The sequence below is a fragment of the Cornus florida genome, unplaced genomic scaffold (genome assembly GCF_030987335.1).
Source record: "Cornus florida cultivar Cherokee Brave unplaced genomic scaffold, ASM3098733v1 CherokeeBrave_3.0.0_Hap2_Chr05, whole genome shotgun sequence".
Taxonomy (NCBI): Eukaryota; Viridiplantae; Streptophyta; class Magnoliopsida; order Cornales; family Cornaceae; genus Cornus; species Cornus florida.
In genome coordinates, this window is record NW_026775575.1 from 106,850,098 (window position 1) to 106,874,188 (window position 24,091).

Below are 24,091 nucleotides of genomic sequence, written 5' to 3' on the forward strand. Positions count from 1 at the left end.
AGTCGGCGACTACATAAAAATATAATAAAACCCTAAACCATAAAAATACAGAATTTCCATTTAAACAAATAACTCAAACAAACAATTTATTTAAATTGCCACATAAACATATAATAATGAAAACAAATAATTCAAATAAATAATTATACAATTAAACAAATAAGCAAATAATTCAATTAAATAATTAAACAAAATAAGCAAATAATCAATTAATCAAAAAAATATGCAATAAAACAATTAATTAAAAATACCGAGGCTATCCTTTTAAAATTAAAGGTATTACATATACCAATTATAAACCCATCTCGGAGTTGGTATGACGGATTTTTTAACGGAGCGGAGTAGGGTTTAGCCAACTTCACCCCAATTCCGCCCCATTGCCATCCTTAAAAATATCTCTCTTGGTAACAAATAAATTAAATTAACAAAATGACATTTTTCTCTAATTTTTAAAAAATAAATGGTGGCAGTGGCAATGGTGGATGGTGGTGACGATGGCAGTGGATGTGGAAAGCGGTAGTGGTAGTGGTGGAAGGCGGCGGTGTTGGCAATGGTGGAAGGCGGCGGTGGTGGTGGTGGAAGGCGGCGGTGATGGCAATGGTGGAAGGCGGCGGCGGTAGTGTGGTGAAAGGAGATAGTGGTGTAGGTGGTGATGGTAGAAAACAGTAGAGGTGACTATGGTGGTAGTGGAAGGCAGTGGTGGTAGTGGGGGGAAAGTGGTGGTGGAAGGCGGTGGCGGTGGCGGTGGTGGAAGGTGGTGGTGGTGGTGAGGGAAGGTCGTGATGATGACGATGGTGGAATGTAATGAAGGAAGGTGGTGGAAGGTGTAATACCCCTAATTTTAAAAGGATAGTCTCGGCATTTATTTATTATTTTTATTGTATTTTTGCATGATTATTTGGTTTAATTATTTTATTTAATTGTTTACCTGTATGACGTGTATTTAATTGGTATCTATTTATTTGTTTAAATTGCATTCTATTTATTTAATTGATTATTAAAGGTTTTAATTTAGGAAGTAATTTAGGAAGTATTTTAATTATCGATTTTTCAAAATTGAGGGTTTAGTTTCTTTAGCCGACACAGGATTTAATTAAGTTCTATGGGCCGGTTAGGATTTAGTTAGGACTCTAATTAATGTAGGGTTTGGGTATAACTCTATAAATATATAGGTATACGTCTGCCGAGGGTTTTTAAAACCCTATTCACCATATTCCCGTATACAGTAAAGAGAGAAGTTGAGATAACAGAGCGTCGTAACGGTCTGTCAAGGAGAATAACAGAGAGGACCAAGGGAGGTGTTTGGTGGATTAGATCAGAACCAGAGGAGGCTAGAAGGTAGTCAGTGGTTGCCGGAAAGCTTAGAACAACGGCGTCAAGGTTCTGTTTATAAAACTGTACAGGCAAGTTCTTGTCTTCCTCCTTCCCTTTGATTTGTGTTCTGTGCACCTGGACATCTCTATGAGATTAATTGGCCTTAAACTGAACCATGCATGTTTTATATATGTTTTACTTGATCGTTTTATCTGTGAAATTTATTTACAAAACAATTATAGCACGTATGTTTTCTTGACTCTGTTTTGGCGTAACGTCTCACTGATTATCTTGAATCTTACTGAAATCAACCGAGGTCTGATTGGATACTAGATGTAACTTAAGACTTCAAATTTAAAATTGGAGGAAGAACAGAGGGGTTGGGATAAAACTGATGTCGCAATTTAGTTTCAGTATTGTTCTTCAACTATGCTAGTTTAAACGGCTTGATTAAAATCTGTAATTGTTTGCAAAACTATTGTAAACAATCTTGGGGAATGCTTCTAGACTAAATTAAGAGTCCTAAGATTGGTTTTAGAGACCAACAGAGTGGTTGGATTTGATCAGAGAAGGAGCGGACGGACTGAAACGAAGCAACGGGGATAGAGGCTCTCAAAGGAGGTGAGAGCCGGCTCCATGGAAGTGGGAGCCGGGTCCCACAACAAAGTAGAGCCGGCTCTAAGAAGTCCTAGAGCCGGCTCTAGGCTGGAAAAGAGCCTGCTCCAAATTCTGGAGCAGGCTCCCTTGGTATTTTTGGTTTATTTTACGATTTTTTTAATTTTCTACATACTATGTTCACTGTTGGAGCATGGAGACTGTTGGAATGACTTTGGAACTTTACAGAGGGATCAAGGAATGAATTTTGAGTGTCATTAAGACCCTAAATTGAGTAAAGTTTAATTCTAAGTTGTCGGGACAAACAGTGTAAAAATTAAGGCACTTAACAAATGGAAGTTGAATTAATTGTTGAATTAAAATTCAGCAATTTGATGGAACATAATGTGTTTATAAAACTTGTTTTAGAATGCATTCAAGTGCATGATAAGGTCATTTAATTATTAATTTTGATCTATGCATGCTTAGGAGGCTAGTTGCTGAATTATTAATTTGTTTACTGCAACTATATGGTTAATGCTTGGATTTAAACTGCTGAAATATTTAAACAATCTTCTGACTTGTTTTAGCAATTTATTGGTTAATAATAGGATTATTTAACCTATTCACATGCATGATGGAGTCCCTGACATATTAAATTTGGTCTATGCATGCTCTGGATGTTAGTTGTTGATTTGTTAAATCGTCTCCTGCAACTATATGGTTAAATGTTTGGAGTTAAATTGCTGAAATTTTAAATAGTTTTCTGCAATTGTTTGGATTGTAGTTTTTGGTCTGTAAATTATTGAACTGTTATTTATGTTGTAATTTACATGGATATGGAGGATGGTATGTACCGGTATGGGACGGTGACATACTAAGGACGGTTTAGCTCAAAACGCATAAACCTAACCTAATGGATTAATGGAATGGATTGAAAGATATCGAATCCTAATTGTGACTAAGTCAGATCAGCTGTAAACAAGTTGGATGACTTCCTGGATTAACGGATTGTAGTTAAGTCATATCAACTAAATAAGTTGAATGACTAACTAGTTGGTTTATTGTATGACAGTTTAATAAATAGTTGAATTGCATACCCTGGATTTGGACGGACTTTATATATATGGTTATGGTACCACGAGTTGAGCTTGAGTCTCAGACTCGTTGGTTAGGGTGCGTATATGCAGTAGATGCGTAGCTGGTTATAATAGGTTGAGGTGTACCCTGTTAGGTCTAAGTACTCATGCCCACCTTTGGGTGCGTATTCGTATGTTGCCTTCCATTCAGGTTGAGACCCCTATTATAGACTAGTGAATGTCCCTTAGTGTGGATATTTTTATACGTATGGACTAGATAGATATTGTGAGGTGTCTACGGTGTATCTGTGTATCGGGTCACTGTATGGATTGCAGTTAGATTAGAACTTGCTCGTGGGTCTGACCCACTCCTTTATTATTCTTTTCAGGTACAGGACGGTTCCAGCCTTAGAGCTTGATCGTGCTTGTCGAGGACAGTCTCACTTTCATCTGAATACGTAGGACTTCTCTCGATGTTTCTAGCATTATCTATTTTCAGTTTTCAGTTTCAGTTGAACTTTTGGTTAGGGGTCCATCAGTGGATTCCCAAGTTGTAACCTTGAAGTTTTGGAGGATTGGAGTTTCATTTTTCAGTTGTCCATGGAGGATTTTATAATTAATGTTTCTTTCAGTTTTATTCTATCTTTATTGTTCTTTTTGTCATCTGTGTTCGTTTTAAAATACTTTAATTGTTTGATATTCCCTCGGGTTTGGGCCTGGGCCTAATCAACCCGTGTCTCGGATCCGAGGGGTATCACAGAAGGCGATGGCGATGGTGATGATGAAAGGCAATGACGAAGGTGGTGGTGGAAAGTGGTGGAAGGCGATGGCGGTAGTGGTGGTAAAAGGTGGTGATGGAAGGCGATGGCGGTAGTAGTGGTAAAAGGTGGTGGTGGTGAAGACGATAGAAGACAGTAGTGGTGGTGATGGTGGTGGTGGAATGCAGTAACGATGGAAAGCGATGGCGATGGTGAAATGTGGTGGTAGAAGACGGTGGTTGTTGTGAAAGGCGGTGACGATGAAAGGTGGTGGCGCTGGTGAAAGGTGATGGTGACGGGCGATGATGGTGGTGGAACGTGATGGCGGTAGAAGGCAGTAGCGGTGGTGGCTGTGGTGAAAGGCGATGGCGGTGGTGGTAGTGGAAGGTGGCAACGGTGGTTGCGGTAAAGGAAGGTGGTAAAAAACAGTGGTGGTAACGGTGTTAGTGGTGGTGGAAGGTGATGGTGGTGGTGGTGGTGAAAGGTGGGGGTGGTTGTGGTGGAAGGTAGTTGTGGTTTTTGAACTTGAAATATGAAAATTTTTTGAAAAGTTGATTTTTTTAAAAAATTTACTTGGGAATGTAATGGTCATTTCATAGTAGTTGTGGATTGGATTTTCATTCCAATGGAATGACCAATTCCACTTTAAATTGTATAATTTTTTATTCTACAATAAAGTTGGTTAATTAGGTTATATTTAAATTAATTGATATTTGTATTACAATTTTTTTAAAGCACTACCTTGGGTCGACCTAGTTTTTGCCTATCTATATCCCAAATAGTTATTTTTAGAAGGGTGAATTGCATTAAACCACTATTTCCCATCCGCGTTTTGCACTAAACCCCATTTTTCTAATTTTTTACCAAAAAACCCCCCTCAACTATCCGTGAAGGATGATTTAACTGGCGGAAGTTAGCTGAAAATGAGCTGTTTTGACATTAAGTTTTCTTATATATTTTTAAGACAAAAATGCCACTGTACTTATTTTAATATACCCTTCATATATATATACTTCATTATTACTTTTAGCCATTACAACATCACGTTCTCTTCTTCTTGCTCAACTTCTTTTATTTACTCATATATATATATATATATATATATTTATTTATTATACCACTATAATATTATATATAATATGTATCATAATATAATGTTATATTTAATATATAGTATTAAATATTATTTATATTATATTTGCATTTCCATCCAGTCTTCATACCTATATAAATCTAGGTTTTTTTTTAAAATTTATCTGCTAATTTTTTTTTTAATTATATTGTACATTTATTTATTTGGTTTTTATTGATTTTCATTTTATACAGATTTGTTAAAAGGATTCCTCTTTTACTATTACGAGAAATAATGCCTAATTTTTTTTCCTTTTTTATTATTTATGCCGACATGTTTTTCTTCTTATTATTTTTTATTTTTTATTTTTATATTTCAAAATAGTTTTTTTCTAAAAAAATTATTTCTTCCATGTGACTAATGTAAACTTGACAATTATCATGACATTATTCTGCAATTGTTTAACCCATGCTTTTACAAACAAAATATAATTTTTTATTAATTAAACAAAAGACTGTTTTCAAAATCGTATTTTTTTATCTCCTTGACAGCAATAATACATACTCACAAAGTAGATTTTCGAATAGGTTTAATGAGTATTTAAGTCAATTTCTTTTTCATTTCCATTTCCGTTAAGGTAAGTTTGCTAAGTCATTCCCCTTGGATAGTTGATATTTTTTGACAATAAAATTTGAAAAGGGGGGTTTAGTGCAAAATGCAAATAGAAAATGGGAGTTTAATGTTGTTCACCCTTTTTAAAATACTAAAAGAATTTATTGGGCGGCAAATATAAACTAGCAATAACGAGGCCAAAATCAAGGAAATGCTTTAAAATAAACTAATGCAAATCCGAATAAAATTAAATTTGACATAGTTAACCAAGTTAATTGTAGAATGAAAAATATTAAGATTTAAATCAATAGAGAAAAATATTAAGTTATCATATCCGACAACCATTAAATTCATAAATTTTTAATCATTCATCTATCAACTCCTTAATTAAGACTAGCAATTCGGTAATCACTCGGTTACTTTCACAAAGACGTGATCATTAAAATACTCATGTAAAAAAAATTAAAAGTAAATTTTTCTTTGCTTAAAAAGTGTAAAATTGTAGGCATCCTATGCATTCAACTTAATAAAAAACATGATCAAATATTTTTTTACTTTTTTTCAACTATTTAGGATAAGTTAAATGAATAAAACCCTCAATATTATCATTGTCAAAACCCTAACTTGTTTGTAGAAACCCTAACCGTATTGCAAATTTATAATTTTGCCCCAATTCTGTTAGTTTGGGACGTTAACCTAGCGTGTGGTCTTCATTTGCATTGACAATCAAATTTTAGTGACAAAACTACCACTGCAAGAACATATGCTAGCCATGTGGTATCAATTTTTATTTTTATTTGTTTTGTGTAAGAGAATAATGTTATAATTTGTAAAATATGAATTTTTGTTTTTTTTAAATAAAGTGGTATATCATAAGGGTAATTTAGTTATTTAACAAATCTTAATGGTTCATTCACATAATTGGGGTAACGTGATAAACTGTTAGAGTTTTTATAAATAAGTTGAAATTTTATGATAAAAAAATGATAGGATTGATGGTTTTATGATTTAAGTCCATATATATTAAAATAATTGTAAAGTATTTTTTACCATTTGTTTTTGTTCCTAAAGAGTATGTGATATCGCACATAATTTTTATTTTTTAATAATAGAAATGACACGCAATAATCTCCCAAAAGTGGACTGCAATAGTAATTTTTAGGACAACTGTAAAATGTGAAATTGTTCCATTTTTATCTTTTACTTAAAAAGAGAAAAGTAAAGGAAAACATTACGAGGGTCTTTATTTATTTTATCTTGGTAAAGTAGGAGGGGGGTAACTCGGAGCCCCATTGGCCATTACAAAAGTATTTTCATAAAGTGCAAATATCACTTTCCTATTAAAATTTATCCATCGCAGTGTTCGGAGAAATTATTTATCACAATTGTTACAAAATGTGGTACAACGAATGGTTACAAAGACTCCATTAAAGTAAAGTAGACCTACAATAGAATTTAAAAGTCTATATGTGTGTTTTAGTGGAGTATTTGTAATTGCATCATGTCATTGTTGCAACGGTTGCAATGAATAATTTCTTCTTAGATAGGAAGAAAGAAAGGTGTGTTGAGAAAATAGGAAGGAATAAATGAATTTCTTTTAATTGGTAGAGATAATACAAAAAAATAAAAGAAAAGAGGAAAAATGACTCCTTTACAAGTTTTCATCCCCCAAATAGGGGAAGATGATTATTATAAAAGTTTTAAATTAAATACTATCATAAATTATATAAGATTTAAATTACAGTAATATCTTCTATAAATTATAATATTATAAATATTAGTAAATGTAATGGTAAAATTAATTAAAATTTTCTCTTTACTTTTTTGAACATAGTAAATTATGAATTTTCTCTCTCTTCTATTCAATTTTTTTCTTCTTTTACCGAACATAGCGTAAATGTCACTTAGATCATATTACAAGCATATATGTATTAGTCCCTTTTCAATTAGTTCCACTTATTGGATATGATTGCTAGAGGAAAAAACCCTTATAAATATTTGTAGGATGAAAAAAAAGAAAAGAAAAAAGTAATTGTAGCTTAGTCTTTGACCTTGTATTATATGCAAGCATTCTGTCTCTCTCACATGCTTTATAAGAGTGGACTGTAGTTTAAGAGAGAGAGAAAGTGGCATTGTTCTCCAAGTGGTCAATTCAATGGGGTACAAAATGTAAAAAGTTTTACCTCTGCAATCATTCCAATATAGGGATCCAACGTTCGGAAATGGGGCTTGGACTTTGGATCTTATTCATTTCAAACATCCAACGTACACTTCCTTTTTTGCCTTTACACCATGACCAATCTTACCATCCCCAAACATAGCACCTGACTTGTTTCCTATTTATGTTTTTTTTTTTAAATGATACATAAATTTTATTTTTTTTTTCTTTTAAAGAATAATAAATTTTAATAACTTTTATAATTTTACTTTTTGGTAAATATTGGCATTTATATCATTTACTTTAAGAAAAAAAATAAAATGTGGAGTGCATTTATGTCCTTCCTAACTTTTTTATTTTTTAATTTATTTTTTATTTTTTGAGTTTGAGAGTAGGACCTTTTTTTGAAAATCGAGCCTCTCCCTCACTGATTTTATTTCTCTGCTAAGCACTTGATTTTATTATTTAATATCTAAAAAATATTAGTATATTATCATTAAAAGGGTAGAAAAAATTTACCCGTATCAAGATATTAAGAAAAATATCGTCTAGCACACATTCGGAGAAGGCCCACTGATTACATGTACTAGAATCAATCTGTCATGTCGTGGTGCTTGCTTCAAAAATTTTGTTATCCACAAACACTGTATAATGACTGAAGGAAAAGTTTTGTTTATTTACATTTTTTTTTTTTTTGGGTCCAACTAGGTTGCATTTTTGGGGAATCATCGTTATGTATATAATAACTATATATATTATATTATATATTTGCATTTTGTCCCATGTAGTGCCAAATTTGGTCAGTCCATTTCTTTTTTTTTTTTTTAATTAATAGATTTTGTCTATTTTCTCTAATATCAGTTATTCTCTGCCAAATAATAATAACAAATGACACTGACGGACTATTTCAAACTTATTTAATATTTGTTTCTCTTCCCTCATCACCTAAAAAAAGAAAAAAACACTGCCAATCCTTCATGTCCAAGTTCAAATTTGTTGTCTGGACGCAAAAATATATCTTAAATTTTGAATAATGCACATCCAACTTTATCCAGCAAGTATCATTATAGAGAAAAACATGTTATGATTTCAACCATTCTATAGGCCCATTATTTGATTAAATGATTGCATCCAATAAGAGCCTGATTAATTTTGAAAAATAAAAATACTAGCGCGATTAATTGTTGTTTAGAAGTTTTAAACTTGTATTTACTGATATTTTATCTGTCTTTTAAACGTCAAAGATTTGAGTTCCTAAAAGGACGTGTGAGTGTGCAATTTTGACTAATGTATACTTTTTAATATATATATACCCTCACATATATAATTATGCATTAATACGGAAATGGGTCATTCTTTTGAAAATTGCTAGAATTGTTGTGCGGCTTTATTTAGAAATTTGAATCCTTTGTTGTGTTGAAATGTGTGATTGAATTCGTGCACTAGGGAATTACATAAATACATTAAAAGGCTTATGTAATGTGCGTTTGAAATTTATATTGTGAAATACTTACTTACAACTCCACTGAACTTGATCACTCTTTTTATTATTATTATTATTATTTTTTATTTAAGTTAAATTTGACTTCATCGCTGTTGATAAAATGATATCATAACAATTATCTGATGAATATTCAGACCTCATCTTATGAATATATTACAAACTCATTTATACGCCCCATCATAAAAACCTTATAAAGCACATCAATTTGGGGAGATCTTGCCGCCCAGTCCAACGTTCGACGGGTCCCACAGTAGAACACACTTGTCACAAGATGGTTTGCTTTCATCACTAGCCACGTGGAAGGACTACCACAAGTCAAAACAGAGTCTTTACTCACTTCCATTAACCCACCGTTGCACCGCCGTTATAACGCCGTTCCAACATCCGGAAAATCCTCCGTCAGTCACTCCACAAGCGGGCCAAGGCGTTGCGACTCCGTTAATCCCCCGTGACCGACGTTAGATCTTTATTTTTTTGTCCAACAAAGCAGGACAAGTGAACGTTTCTTTTTTTTTTTTCTCAGGGTCTTTTTATTTTCTCTCTCCTCCCAGAACATCACTCTGCCTCTCTCTGCTCTCTCTCTCCTACATTAAATGAGTCCCTTGCATTTTTGAATCCTCATTCACAACACACGAGAAGCTTGTTTCACCTTCAAGTTTCTACTTTAGATCAGATCTAAACTTACTCTGCAACTCATTTCTTTATTATTTTTGGTTCGCCGGAACTAAGACTCCTCGCACCACCAAAGGTAAGTGTAATGTAACTAGCTCTTATATATATATATATATATATATATATACTCTGTTTCATATACTTAGCTTGATTATAAATGTCTATGACTGTTGTTCGATAAATATGAAAATGTACATTCAGTTGATGAGGAATCGTCTTTGATTCAATTGTTATGTTCTCAATAATTCTCAAAGTAAGAAACAGTTTTCAGAAAATTGTAAATAATTGTTCTTTGAAATTGATCAGTTTTTTTTTGCATACTTTGTTTTCTGAAAAAGGTCAATTAAGCAAAATTTCGAATTATTTTTTGATTTTCAATTCTCTGAGAGAGAACAATTTGCCTATTGTTATAAAAAGACTGAATCGACACTGAATTTAAATGTCTATGATGAGTATATTAATCAAGTTATTGTCATTAGTCTAGAATGTAGAGATATTGACTTCGTCAATTTACAGAGAATTCTTGTTTGTGTCGAAAGAAAGTGGTCTAGAGAGAGAAAGACGGCGGGACTGGGGACGATGCCGCAAGAAAGCAACTGTAACCAAAGGTTCACCTCTCCTTGCAAGAACTTGAGAGGATTGAAGAGTTTGATCTCCAATAATAGTGACGCTGAAGAGATTATCAACGATCATGAATTGGCTCACAGAAAAGCCGAAGAAGCAGGTACATCTATGCAAAAACTATTCCAAACACTCTCTTCCTACAACAAATTGTAGCATATACAATTACAAAGTATGTTATTTTTACCCTTTTACTCTCCACAGCAATTATAATATTTAATCAAAAAAAATAATTGCTTTGTTTTGTCATCGAGGTCACAGGATAGAAATAAAAACACCTCCCACTAATTTGATTCTCTTCCGCAATGACACGAGTTTGTGAAGTGGATAATTTTTATTTTTTTTTATTTTTTTATTTTAAAAAAAATAGTTTGAATTTTTTTATTTTTCTGCAATGACAGGAGTTTAGTAAGGTGTGCTAATTTTTTTTTTAAATAGTATTTTGAAAATTTATTTTATAAGAATAAAATTATTTTGAATTTTTTTTTTGTAAAAGGAATATACTATAAAGTGTAATGTAATATTTGTATATTGGGAGAGATTAGTAGTAGGTTGAAGTTGGTAGTCTTCCACTAAAGGGTTTAGTTGTGTGGTTGCATCCAGAATCTTAGTTCAAAAGAGGAAATAAAATAAGATCGTGCGGACACATCATGATGATGAACAGTTGTGGTGGGTCGAGACATAAGAAATGGTACCCGATTACTTATGCTGATATGGACCACCTTGGCATGGTGGGTCCAATCCGGCCCCATTTTTTTAAACACGCCCAAGAACATCTCGATGAGTGCTTAAGAGTTGGAGGTCCACTTTGATCAACAGATTATTGCAAATTATGACCTCTGTCACTTGTTTAATCAGTGACACGGCAAATATTGAAGCGGGTGACAATTAATCTATATATATATATATATTTTCATTACAATAAATTTATTAGGTGGCATAAATATATGACATTCGTAGGACATTCTAATAGGTAACCAATTTAGTAATGTAATAAAGATCAATAAGTTTGTGGGCCATTTAACGAGGGATTAGGGCCTATATTTGTAGAGAAATGGCCCTCCCCAACTTCTACAAAACTAGCAAATTTTGGAATATAAAGTTTCCCATCATTTATAAATTGGTCCAGTCTTACGTTGGCACTGTCTAATTTCACACGACATACAAATTAGGTAGATGCCTGTCAATGGGTCTGTGTGAAACAGTGACCTAAGTACATCGTCCAACAGCTGAAGGGTTATTACTTATTACCAACCAATCCCGCCCAAAAAATAAAATGAGGCATAGAAGACACTACCAGGGCTGCAATATGTATATAGAATAAGAAATCTATAATAGAGTAAAGTAAATTGATATGTATCCACAAATTATACACAGTAGACCGGACAACGTTTATATCTTGATCTCTTTTGATATTAGGTGTTTTTTTTTTTTTTTTTGTAATATAATATATTATTATAATATAAAAACATTACTGATTTTTTACACTAGTTACTTTTCGGCCACCAATAAATGTGGTTAGAAAAGATAAAAATAATAAAATATTAGACGGAATGAATAGTCTATCAAATGTAATTTATCCAAACTTAAAGGAAATACAGTTTAATTTACCCTATAAAATACAGTAATAACAAAATCCATTGATTTGATATCACGTGATTTCAGTTGTCATACGTAGATTTCTTATACAAATTATCGGGGGGAAATTGAGGGATTTCAAAGGGCTAAACATGAACTAGTATGAAGTTGGTGGTGGTGTGTGTATTTGTTCAGCTTCAAGGAGGTACCAAGCAGCGGAATGGCTACGTCAGATGGACAATGGTGCGTCGGAGGTTCTGCCCAAAGAACCCTCCGAAGAGGAATTCTGTCTCGCACTCCGCAACGGCCTCATTCTCTGCAACGTCCTCAACAAAGTCAATCCACGAGCTGTTCACAAGGTATTTCCTTAGCTCTTCATTATCTCTCTTTAATCATCTGTTGTGAATTGTGATATATACACGCACATATATATATATATATATATATATATATATTTACATACATGACATGGCTATAAATAGGTGGTAGAAAATCCAATCATCGATGTTACAGAGGGTGCTGCTCAGTCTGCAATTCAGTATTTCGAGAACATGAGGAATTTTCTGGTTGCTGTCGGCAAGATGGAGCTCTTAACATTCGAGGCCTCCGATTTGGAAAAGGTTTTGTTTTTTTATTTTTATTTTTATTTATTTTTTATTGCTGTTGTTTATCATTTCTATTTGAGAAAATAGATAATTAGTGGAGTATTCAAAGTGCATGTTAATGCATCCAAATCCGTGTGAACGACAAAGCAGATATGGTCCGAGTATTGTTCAATGAGTTGTGTTGCTCTGTCAACTTGCCCCTTATTGATGAATGCTACATTTCTGTTGTTTTTGTTAAATATGACTGCTCTTAGTCATACTTTGCTTTTAAAAAAAAATGCTATCTTCTCGGGTTTCCAAAAATCTATTTTGTGAATAATGCCATTGGTGAAAATGGCAAATCATAAATCTGATTTGATACTTCCAGTCCTGGTGATTGATCCCATATTCTTTGATAGCGCAATTTCAAATGATGATTTGTGTGTCATAAAATTTCATAAAGAATGCAATTTGAGCCATTCAGTTTTTGTGTTCAAGCAAACGCTCTCTAAGGGCGGGAGACATCTTTTCAGAACCTATATTTGTTTTTCTTCATGCATGTGCTAGTGAGTACGTATATTTACTATGGCATACTCTTCTCCTTTTCTTTATTCCCCGGTTAATGTCCTCACTTTCATAAAGTTTTGAAGAAAAAATGAAATCACAGTTACTAAAAGATAGTAAAAATTAGCTTCAGTCATTATGTATTGAACCGAGGCAAAAGCTTCAGTAACGGTCGGACGATAGTAAAAAGTCATAGCAAACCCCGTAGCTACTTGTACTAAAAAACAAGTAAGCGTAATTCCTCCTAAACAATAAAATATGTTGACATGGGGAGGAACGTATTTACTAGTTATATCATCTGCAATCGCCTGAATCTCGAGGCGCTCTTCGAACCAATCATAGACTTTATTGAGATAGGTGGGATTCCCCCTCCGAGAACCGTATATGAGAATTTCGCCTCGTACAGCTCAAGCAGAAACACCAAAATAATAGTTGCACCGCATATGTAATAGAAAGTTTGAAATTTCTTAATCTCTGATTTCATCTTTTCTGATGATTTGTGTGTCATAAAATTTCATAAAGAATGCAATTTGAGCCATTCAGTTTTTGTGTTCAAGCAAACGCTCTCTAAGGGCGGGAGACATCTTTTCAGAACCTATATTTGTTTTTCTTCATGCATGTGCTAGTGAGTACGTATATTTACTATGGCATACTCTTCTCCTTTTCTTTATTCCCCGGTTAATGTCCTCACTTTCATAAAGTTTTGAAGAAAAAATGAAATCACAGTTACTAAAAGATAGGGATGAATTCTTGTATCACCCGCCAAAAGACTTTATAGTGGCAAACCAATTTGGTAAATATAATATTAATTTCAACTTTAAGTCATATCTTTTTAATTTTAAATTTTAGTGAAATATCTTTTATATTTTAAAACACTTAGTTAGTTCTATGTGACACTAGTGAGTACCCTATGTTTACTTTCATATAATTTTTTTCCCCTTTTCTTTGACAATGACACTTTCTTCTCTCATAATCTTCCGAAGAAACGAAATCCTACTCACCAAGAGAGGGATGAATCCCTGGGTCACTCAACAAAAGCCTTTCAATGGTAGTAAACAGAATTGGTAAAACTTTATATTAAGTTTAACTTTCAGTGGCATATCTTTTTTTTTTTTTTGTTTTTATTTTTTATTTCATGTTCAGCAAATCAAATCTTATATGAAAGTGAGATTTCAATTTGATATTGGGTGGAAAGCCAAATTATTACCCTAATAGAAGGGATTAAAATTAAGATGAAGGAACTGAATTCTTAGGGTATAGAGAATAATTGTTGTCAAATGCAGTAGGGATAATTAACAATATAAATTGGAGACCTTTTATAAAGAGAAAAAATAATATTAGTGAAGGAACAATTGATGAATGTGTGAATGAAATGATGCTTCTCAGGAAAACAAAAGGATAGCCACTTGTGAACAACTGCACTATTACATATTGAGATATGCTTAATCATAAAACTCTCTCGTTCGAGAGCTTCCTATATTGTCCAGTGGAGATTCGTTTCCATTAACATAAATAATCTCCTTATTCCTATGTGCTTCTATGCAATCTTTGACAAGTGTATGATGCTATTTCTTAAAAGAAACTTGGATTTACAGGGTGGTTCATCAAGTAAAGTTGTGGACTGCATTCTTTGTTTGAAAGGATACCACGAGTGGAAGCAAGCAGGTGGAATTGGAGTTTGGAAGTATGGTGGAACTGTAAGGATCACATCATTCCCAAAGGGGTCACCATCCTCCTTGGTTGGCAGTGAAAGTGCTGATGACTCACTGGATGATTCTGAATCATCACAATATGAACAGCTATTTGAATTTCTCCATCTTTCTAGTGAGGTCTCCATTGAGGAATACAAATCAGCCAATGTGTTGACCTTCCTTTTTGATCGCTTTGGGCTTGAACTTCTTGAGGCTTATCTTACAGAAAGGAATGGAATTGAAAACTTGCCTTTGAATGGAATGGTAGGTAAGATCCATTCTGCTTTCTGTCAATGGTTTGCTATCAATTGATTTTGCACACGTGTTTTTGATTTGTATGAGGTTTGGATGGAACATTTAGAAAAACATAAAATGAAGAAAATGGAGGAAAATCAAAATTTATAGCAACTGCATGAACCAAGGAGCTCTTGAACGTTTGTTCGCTTTATCATGCAAACTGATGAAATCTATTATTTGTACACATTCAAGGGGGTTCATATATGAAATTGACTCAAGATACCTGACATGGGATTTCATAACAAACTGAAACAAAAGTATATAACTGGCCCTCTCTATACATAATGGACATGCATAGATTATTAGATATGTTTTGTTATGTGGTCAAGATAATGCCAACCCAATTTAGGTGCACTTGCATTTGGTAAATAAACTGTTAGATTAATCTTTTGAATTCCTGTTACTATATAGAGCTGTCGATATATAATTTATGAATCTTAACTTTAACTTTAACTTGAAATGCCGACAACCTTGTGTTGTATTCCCTTGAAATAGACTACATGGTTTTGGTAGAATCTGATAGTATTTCATCGGCGAAATTCACAGGTCATTGATACTGTGCTCAGGAAGGCAGCTAAGGATATCTCTGAGCTGCTTGCCACTCATGGTCATCAGGTGGGAACAACTTTGGAATGTCCCTATATTTTTGCTACTAATTTTTGTGCAAAATTACTTCCATGGAATCAATTTTTTTACTATTGCAGTCTTTCAGTAAACCCCAAGCATTAGATGACCTAGTTTCTTTACCTCCTACAGCTTGGACTGCTTCTCAAGAAAATACTGAAAGCAGATGGTATTCCCCTATCAAAATCTGAATTCATAAAGATCATTTCGCGATATCTTGCTCAAAGGACTAGTTCGGTATCAAGTGATATCTCCAAATTTTGCACCTGTGGTGGGAAACGTGAGAACATCTGGCCTGGGATTGGTCACTCTTCTGGAAATGCAGAACTACTTGATTTTCAACAGAAACGGCTTGAGGTATGAATATCACCTTATTGAAAATCATCACTCCTTTACTTTGATTTTGAATTTTTAATTTACATCATTAGCTCCTTTATTCTAAAATTATTTTACTATCTTGTCTACAACCTTCCTTTGATTTACATGATCAATCCTAAGCAGGCAATCTGGGTACTAGCAGTAAATTTGGATCACTTAACCTTCTTATGAGAAAGGATTAATCTGATTCAAAAATGAGTTTTTTAAATGGTTGGTTCCACGGCGATGCTTATTTCCCTTATAGGTTTGGAAAATTGAGATGAAGAAGAAACAAAAAGAAGTTGGAAATAGAACCAAAGTGAAGTGAAAACTAATTCAGTTTCCTGAATATCTTCTACGTGAATGGGGAAAAATAATATGTGGCAATAAGCAGCACCATTATTGTAGAAATAAGAACAACCATCTCTCAACTACTGGAGATGACAGAAAAATCCTTCTTGACAGTGTCAGTACCTCTATGTGAGTTTGGAGTCCCTTGCACGGTGGACGTGACTCCAATAATATGCTGCTAGATAAACTATCAGAAAGGTTTCTTTGTCACTGTCTAACTCACATACAGCCTGATTTCTCTATATATGGCAAAGGCTAATTTCTTCTATTGTTGGTTCTTTAATGTATATGTTGGATATTTTGTTTACTCTCTTACTTAGGGAGTCATGTTTCATCCTTCGTGGCTTTTCATGCCCCCCACAATTTAAATCTGGTAAAAGTTACTTATTACAATACCTTTTTGTGTTCATCTCTGTTGGTTATTCTCAGGAGCTAAAATCATTTTTTCAAGATACAAAAACAGAAGTCCAGCAGATTCATTTAGGCTGGGAAGAAGAGCTTGAGAGGCTTGGTGAGAATTTAGAGATTTGCTTGCATTGAGATCATATCTGGTTAAACAGAAAGTATTGGTTTTTATTATGTTTATTAAAAGCTTCAGGCAAACTAACTCTCTTCATTTCCTCAGAGCACCATGTCAAGGGCCTTGAAGTGGCCGCTTCTTCCTACCACAAGGTTTTGGAGGAAAACCGCTTACTTTACAATCTAGTACAAGACCTGAAAGGTGATTTCTTCTTTCAATTCAAAACTTTACGCCTTGTCAATGTTGTGGAGACAAAGCTTACTTGATGGTGTTTGCTGTCCAACAGGAACCATTAGGGTATACTGTAGAGTGAGGCCTTTTCTACCAGGGCAATCTGATGGACAGTCAACAGTAGACTATATTGGAGAAAATGGAAATATCATGATTGTCAATCCTCATAAGCAGGGTAAAGATGCAAGAAAGATGTTCACTTTCAACAAAGTATTTGGAACGCAAGTGACGCAACGTACGTTCTTTTGTCTAAAATTAGTGCCTCTTTTCAAGTTCAAATTACTTTGTGTTGTAAATTTCTGTAATTATGGGATTGCAGTAGTTTAAGTTATCATGCCCAATGGTTTTAAACGAAGACTTGAAAATGAAAAATTACCTTCTCATGATGTAACAACAATAATAAAATGATGAAGAGGGTGGGGGAACAGAAAAAAAGGCTTTTCCTATAAAGAAAACAAACAGAAAAGAAAAACAAAATTGTAACATGGATACATTTTCTAAAGGAAGCTGTGTTCAACACGGCAAAAACTGTGGAGTCCAACATGCTGTGTCATTTGTCCAGATTCACCATGGATATTTCTAGAATTTTAAAATCTTCACTCAAACTCAACAAAACCATGTCCCAACTATTTGGGATTAAAAATCTTATAGATCACTATAATTTCAGATATGTGGTTGTCAAGCAGCTGGCAATGGTTTAGAGGAGAAGGAGAATAGTAAGTCTCTGCTCTTTTCTGAGAACTGTCATATCGGCATATGCACTCCAATACATGCTGTTTCATGTGTTAAACACAGCATGGACATCCCTAGAATTTTAAAATCCTCAGTTCAGCTCAACAAAGCCTTGTCCTAACTACTTGGGATTAAGAATCTTATAGATCACTATTGTTTCAGATATGTGGCTTTCAAGCACAGCTGGCCGTAATTTAGAGGAGAAAAGGAAGTCTATGTGCTACATTTTGTGAATTGCCCCATTGCCATGTTCAATATGTGTTGGATAGCAGTGTGCTTGTGGTGTGGGATAGCAGTGTGTTTGTGGAACATAATGCAATATAATGTTAGAAAAGGCATTTGGCATAAAATCCGCTCTCTTGTGTGCTTCATACTCTAGGTTTTATATGCTGTATGTTTGTAAGTTTTCCAGAAATTGCTCATGATTACTTTTCCTTCTTATGCACAGAGCAAATATATGTAGATACTCAACCGTTGATCAGATCTGTTCTAGATGGTTATAATGTTTGCATTTTTGCATATGGACAAACTGGCTCAGGGAAGACTTACACAATGGTAATATCCTATGAAATTCATTTCTAATTTCATAGAATTAGGTCCACTTACATAACAAAACCTTGTAAGGGAATACATTGTACTGAGAGTCATTCGTGTTTCTTAAACTCTTTTTCACACTATACATTTGGTTAAGACGCATGTTGTTCAGTTCATGTAGACTTTAGTGACTTCACACTGCTCCAATTCAGCCCAACAACTTAGTTGCATACTATATATCAGTATTATCCAAGTCTCCTATCTAATTTGATGCCCTTTTTTTTTTTTTCTACCTCTGTGGATATCATTTTGAAGTTTCCTATTTAACCAGTTAGTGAGGTTTTTGATAAAACAATGCCTGTTGTTATGAAAGTTTTCAAGACTCAATCCCTCAATTTTCTCCTATCAGACATGGCCAAATATATCCATTAATTAAAAAGAAAAACACTCATTCTATTATATTCAATATTCAAATATTTCCTCACTCTCAAGAACGGAGTAACCGTCTCATTTTTATGTAGGCTACTAATTATTGGTTGCCTTTCACTTGTATAGAGTGGCCCTGACTTGACAACAGAGGAGACCTGGGGTGTCAATTATCGAGCTTTGCGTGACCTGTTCCAAATTTCAAAGGCGAGGGTGGACATTATAGAATATGAAGTAGGAGTCCAAATGATTGAAATATACAATGAACAAGTGAGAGATCTATTGGTCATTGATGGCACTAATAGAAGATATCCTTTCAAGTTTTACTTCTTATAATTCTTTTGATTAACTTACTGAGCTTCCATATGCATCTCCTATTCTATCTAATCTTGACCCTTCAGCTTCAAAGAATTAGGTATTGTTTGATAAAATTGAAAATTAAGTGCTAGTTATAAATTGAGAATCAGTTTAGAAGTGATAAGTGAAGTTTCCTTTGGTTAAAGTTTTAAGTGGTTTTTAAATTGTGTTATCAAACATACTTGATTAAATAAACACTATTATACCTTAACTTCCTGTACGTTAGATATAAGGAACAATTCTCAATTGAATGGCCTCAATGTGCCTGACGCAAGTTTAATTCCAGTTAAATGTACTCGAGATGTTCTTGATTTGATGAAAATTGGTCAAAGAAATCGTGCTGTGGGTGCTACTGCTTTAAACGAACGGAGTAGCCGTTCTCACAGGTAGACCTTCTCTCTTTTTTCTTTTTGTTCCTTTGGAATATCCCTTTTTTGTAGTTCCTTTGGTAGATCATAATCTTTTCATAACTGTTAATGTAAGTATTCTTAATAATTGTTTGCAAGCATGGCCTTTTTTTCAGCATTCTAACTGTTCATGTCCGAGGAAAAGAGTTAGTTAATGGCTCCATTCTAAAGGGTTGCCTTCATCTCGTGGATCTGGCTGGAAGTGAGAGAGTGGATAAATCTGAGGCTGTTGGTGAAAGACTGAAGGAAGCCCAACACATAAACAGATCGCTCTCTGCACTTGGAGATGTCATCTCTGCTCTTGCTCAAAAGAGTACACATATTCCTTACAGAAATAGCAAGCTTACTCAAGTATTGCAAGATTCTTTAGGTAATGTAATATGTCAAGCCTATCTTTTAGAGGATTTTTTTCCGAATTATTGAATGTAACAAGCAGAAAGAGCTCTCCCTGGGAATATCTATAGATAATACTACACATGAATAAGACAGTGAAGTGGAGACCATTCCATGATTAAATGGAAAGAAGAAAAAAAAATGAAAAATGTGTTTCATTAGGATTATCATAAAATCCTAAATCTGAACAATGTTAGGAATGACACTTCTGGTATTTTGGTGAAAACAATCTGAAATTTCAATTGCTTAGCAGTTGTTCAAATTCACTTTTGTTTGCCAAAAGAAAAATCTCATGTGATACCCATCTCATGATGGTTTGCTGGCTCTTTCCCATTGTCTTTTGTTTAATGTATTGTTCTTATCATTTGCATCAACTTTGTAGGCGGTCATGCCAAAACATTGATGTTTGTACATATAAATCCCGAGGTTAATGCCATTGGAGAGACAATTAGCACCCTCAAGTTTGCAGAGAGGGTTGCCTCGATAGAACTAGGAGCGGCTCGATCTAATAAAGAAAGTGGTGACATACGAGAACTTAAAGAAGAGGTTTATTCTTTATCAATATCTTGTTCAGATGTACTTTGGGTTCATCATAACAGGAACTAATTGTTCTAGTTACTTTGACACAGATCTCCAATCTCAAGCTGTCGTTGGAGAGAAAGGAAGCTGAACTGGAACAATTGAGAAGTTGTCGAGGTATCATAGAACTGCAAAGACCCCAAACAGTTTCACCTTTGCAAATGTCAAGATCCGGTATTATTGCCAGCTTGAAGCCTGAAACCTCTCAGCGACCCATTGCAGATGATACTAGAAGCTCTGAGGTAAGGTCGATAAGTAATTTACTTAAAGAGGTGAAAAACTATGTCATAATGAAATCATTCTTCATCTTCCATATTGTTTTGATTTACAATTTTGTAGTCTGGAACAGATGCCACATCCTTGAGAAAAATTATGACACAATCCGAATTTAAATTTATTTATTGGGAACTTCTAATACATGCTGTTAATTGTCTTTCTGTTGGATTAAATTGATTATTACATTTCCATGTGGTTCAGCTACAAAAGGCATATAAAATTATGGACTCCTCATCTTTGTGGTCATTTTTCAGGTCAGAAGCTGTTCTTCAGGTAAGCAGAGGAGGTCTCGTTTTCCCTCTAAGTTTATAGACAAGGATATAATGCCAAAGATGCCCTTCCTAGCTGAAGTGACACTAGGGAGCTCAGGCAAGCCAAGGTCACCATCCCCTCCTGTTAGGAGATCAATATCAACGGATAGAGGGGCTCTCATCAGAAGTAGGATCAAGCCTGACATTAATGACAGCCACCCTATCTCGAAGCTGCAGTTCCCAGCTAGATTTTCTGCCAATAAATCTGTTACCACATTACCAGTAATCCCACCAATAGAAAACAACACGAGACCATTTTTTGGTTCCCAAGAGCTGCACAAGCAGGATAACATCTCCGATGTATTCTACAACCTTCAGAGAGTGAACTCCAGGAAAAATCACACAGAACATGAAGATGAGCAGTTTAAACAAGTGCTTAATGTAAGGCATGGGGGCGTCAGGAAAAGCAAACCTGAGAGTAAGGCCAAGGCCAAGCATCAACTGCCAGTTAAAATTCAAAAATCTGATGTTGCAGTGACATTGCTTCCTGAGATAGACACTGGTGCAAAGATGGAAGAGTCTCGAAAGAGTGACTTCTCTGAGCCTGAAAATGAGCATGGACTCGGCAGGTCACCAGTGCCTAGTACCTTGAGGGTGCAAAAGCTTCAACGGAACTTATCAAGGAACTCTCAAAATGTGGAACCAAGGTATGACCAAAAAAAAATATAGATATCTTGAGGAATAAAATTATAATCAATAATACTGATTGAAGTTTTCTAAAATTAGTTGTGCAGTTGTTGGTAGCGGCTGCAATTGATATCATCTTTCTTCTCTTGTGTTAATGGAGTAACCTTCCTTTCTGTGCAGAGAACTAGTGCAAACTGTGGAATCTGTATTAGCTGGTAAAAATGAAAATAAAGGTTCAAACGGAGTAATACGCCATGCAAAGGAAGTTAGTAACCCATCTATGCCTGATTTGAGAAGAAGCCGGTCTCTGTCCCGTGGGAAGTTTACAAATTTTCCTTGAGTAATTCACACCATACATCGATAATTTCAGTTATTAATTATTGAGTTTTTGTACAGCGACTCTTCAAAATGGAGTTCCGAGTTGCATGCTTTCGCTTTTATGGATTTGAAATTTCTATATATTTTTTATTCATGTTTATAGACTAGGCCAAACTAGTAGTAATATAGTGCTTCAGTGTTTTTTTTATGTTTATAGACTTGATTATGGTGCTGAAGCAGTGTGTTGCTTCATTATATATATGTACGGAATGTCATTATATATGTCTTTATTTTCGTAATTAATTCTTATTCTCTTCTTTTGTTTTTTCTCTAAACGTCCTTAATTTAAACCCTTGTTGGATGACTTAAGCCTTAAGGTAATTAGGAAGCACCCTTGTTGGATGGTTTTGTTTACTGTAATTTTGTCTATTGAGTGATCTCCCTAGTGAAACAATTGTTCTTGAAATTGTTTTTATTTCTACCCATTATTTGTCTCTCATGGCATAATAAAGAATCATCAACATGCTAGGCACTTCAAGGCCTCAAACATAATGAGTCCTGAAGCCCTCATTTTTTAATATGTTTTTAGGTGGACTGCATTAAACTCTTTTTTCTATTTGCATTTTACATTAAATTTCCTTTTTTCCAAAAAGAACTTCCTAGAGGTGACTTAAATATTAGCTGAAAGGAAATTATTTGGATATTGAGTTTCTTCACGAAAATGCTCATGTTTAATATTTGCCCAACATATAAATATCTACCTCGTCCACCATTTCTAGCAACATATACTCTTCTTCTTCAACTTTTTTTGTTTACCCATAATATATATTATAAATATCATTATAATATTATATATAATATATACCATTAAATAATATTTTCACTATATTTGCATTATCAGCAATCCAATTAACCTTTACACCCACATGAACTTGGGTCTTTCTTTGAAATTTATTTATTTATTATTATTTTTTTGAGAATTATATTGTGCATTTATTTTTTTAATTTTTACTAATTTTCGTTTTATATATTTGTTAAATGGAGTCATATTCTACCACTATGGAAAATAATGTCTAAATGTTTTTCCTTTTTCTTTTTTCCCCTCAAAATAGCTTTTTCTATAAGAAATCTATACCTTCCATTTTTTTTTTTTTTAAATTTTTAGAAGTTAAACAATTCACTCAAGCATCTACCATTGAGCCTCCAACCCTAACCTCCCTTTAAGAACTTGATGAGCATTGTGACATTATTTTGGAACTATTTTACCCTTATGCTCTTACAGACAAAACATAAAAAAAAAAAAAGAATTATTAAATAAAAGTCTACTTTCAATTTTTTTTTTTCTTTTTCTTTTTGTTGTCTCCTCAACAGTCTATTGAAATATTAAAATATTGAAAAATAATAATAGAAGTATTAATTTCTACCAACAAAGTTTTTAAAGTTGTTTAATATAATAAATAAATAAATAAATAAATTTCAAGATGCAAGTAAATTAATGATATTTTATTCCATTTTTATTTCAGTTTCAACTCTATTAAGTCACTCCCAACACGGAGTTAAGAGAGAAAATAGAGTTTAATACAACTAATTCTATTTAACAACCACTCTTCCTTCTTCTAGTACCGAGGTACACCAATTTTGATGCACACCTGCACATATATCACTTATTCTCAAATAATAAAAAATGAAATATTGAAATATTTGTTTTAGTATTCTCCAAAATCTCAAATTTAGTTTTTTCTACCCCTGTTGTTGGATTCATTTTTGGTATGAAAGTTGGCTTCAATAATCTTTTTAAGATTCTAATTCATGAGATATGTGTTGAATGAAATGGTACATTTTGCATGAATTCTCACAAAGATAACACCAACGATGATGTTTTAAGCATGAATGGCAAATTATTATGATTGTTAAGAATTAAATTTGATGTGTATGAGCCTTTTGATTTAA

At 33.7% G+C, this 24,091-nt stretch overlaps 1 protein-coding gene across 1 annotated transcript; it reads left to right on the plus strand.

Annotated features, from left to right (window-relative positions):
- The first annotated feature begins 9,511 nt into the window (after positions 1 to 9,511).
- On the plus strand, positions 9,512 to 22,440 carry LOC132308324 (kinesin-like protein KIN-14F). Its single transcript, XM_059806374.1, has 18 exons — positions 9,512 to 9,839; positions 10,280 to 10,487; positions 12,158 to 12,321; positions 12,445 to 12,582; positions 14,706 to 15,065; positions 15,645 to 15,713; positions 15,855 to 16,079; positions 16,860 to 16,941; positions 17,056 to 17,151; positions 17,237 to 17,416; positions 18,362 to 18,468; positions 19,003 to 19,181; positions 19,452 to 19,616; positions 19,754 to 20,007; positions 20,413 to 20,576; positions 20,660 to 20,851; positions 21,140 to 21,843; positions 22,004 to 22,440. Exons 2-18 carry the CDS (start codon positions 10,343 to 10,345, stop codon positions 22,161 to 22,163), a joined length of 3,384 nt encoding a protein of 1,127 aa, XP_059662357.1. The 5' UTR covers positions 9,512 to 9,839; positions 10,280 to 10,342; the 3' UTR covers positions 22,164 to 22,440.
- The last annotated feature ends 1,651 nt before the right edge of the window (positions 22,441 to 24,091 follow it).

Bases quoted from the DNA above. Each gene is read 5' to 3' on its own strand.
- LOC132308324 (XM_059806374.1), top strand. From the start codon at position 10,343: ATGCCGCAAGAAAGCAACTGTAACCAAAGGTTCACCTCTCCTTGCAAG. The intron at 10,488-12,157 runs GTACATCTATGC...GTATTTGTTCAG, and splicing joins CAGAAAAGCCGAAGAAGCAG to CTTCAAGGAGGTACCAAGCA. The intron at 18,469-19,002 runs GTAATATCCTAT...TCACTTGTATAG, and splicing joins CAGGGAAGACTTACACAATG to AGTGGCCCTGACTTGACAAC.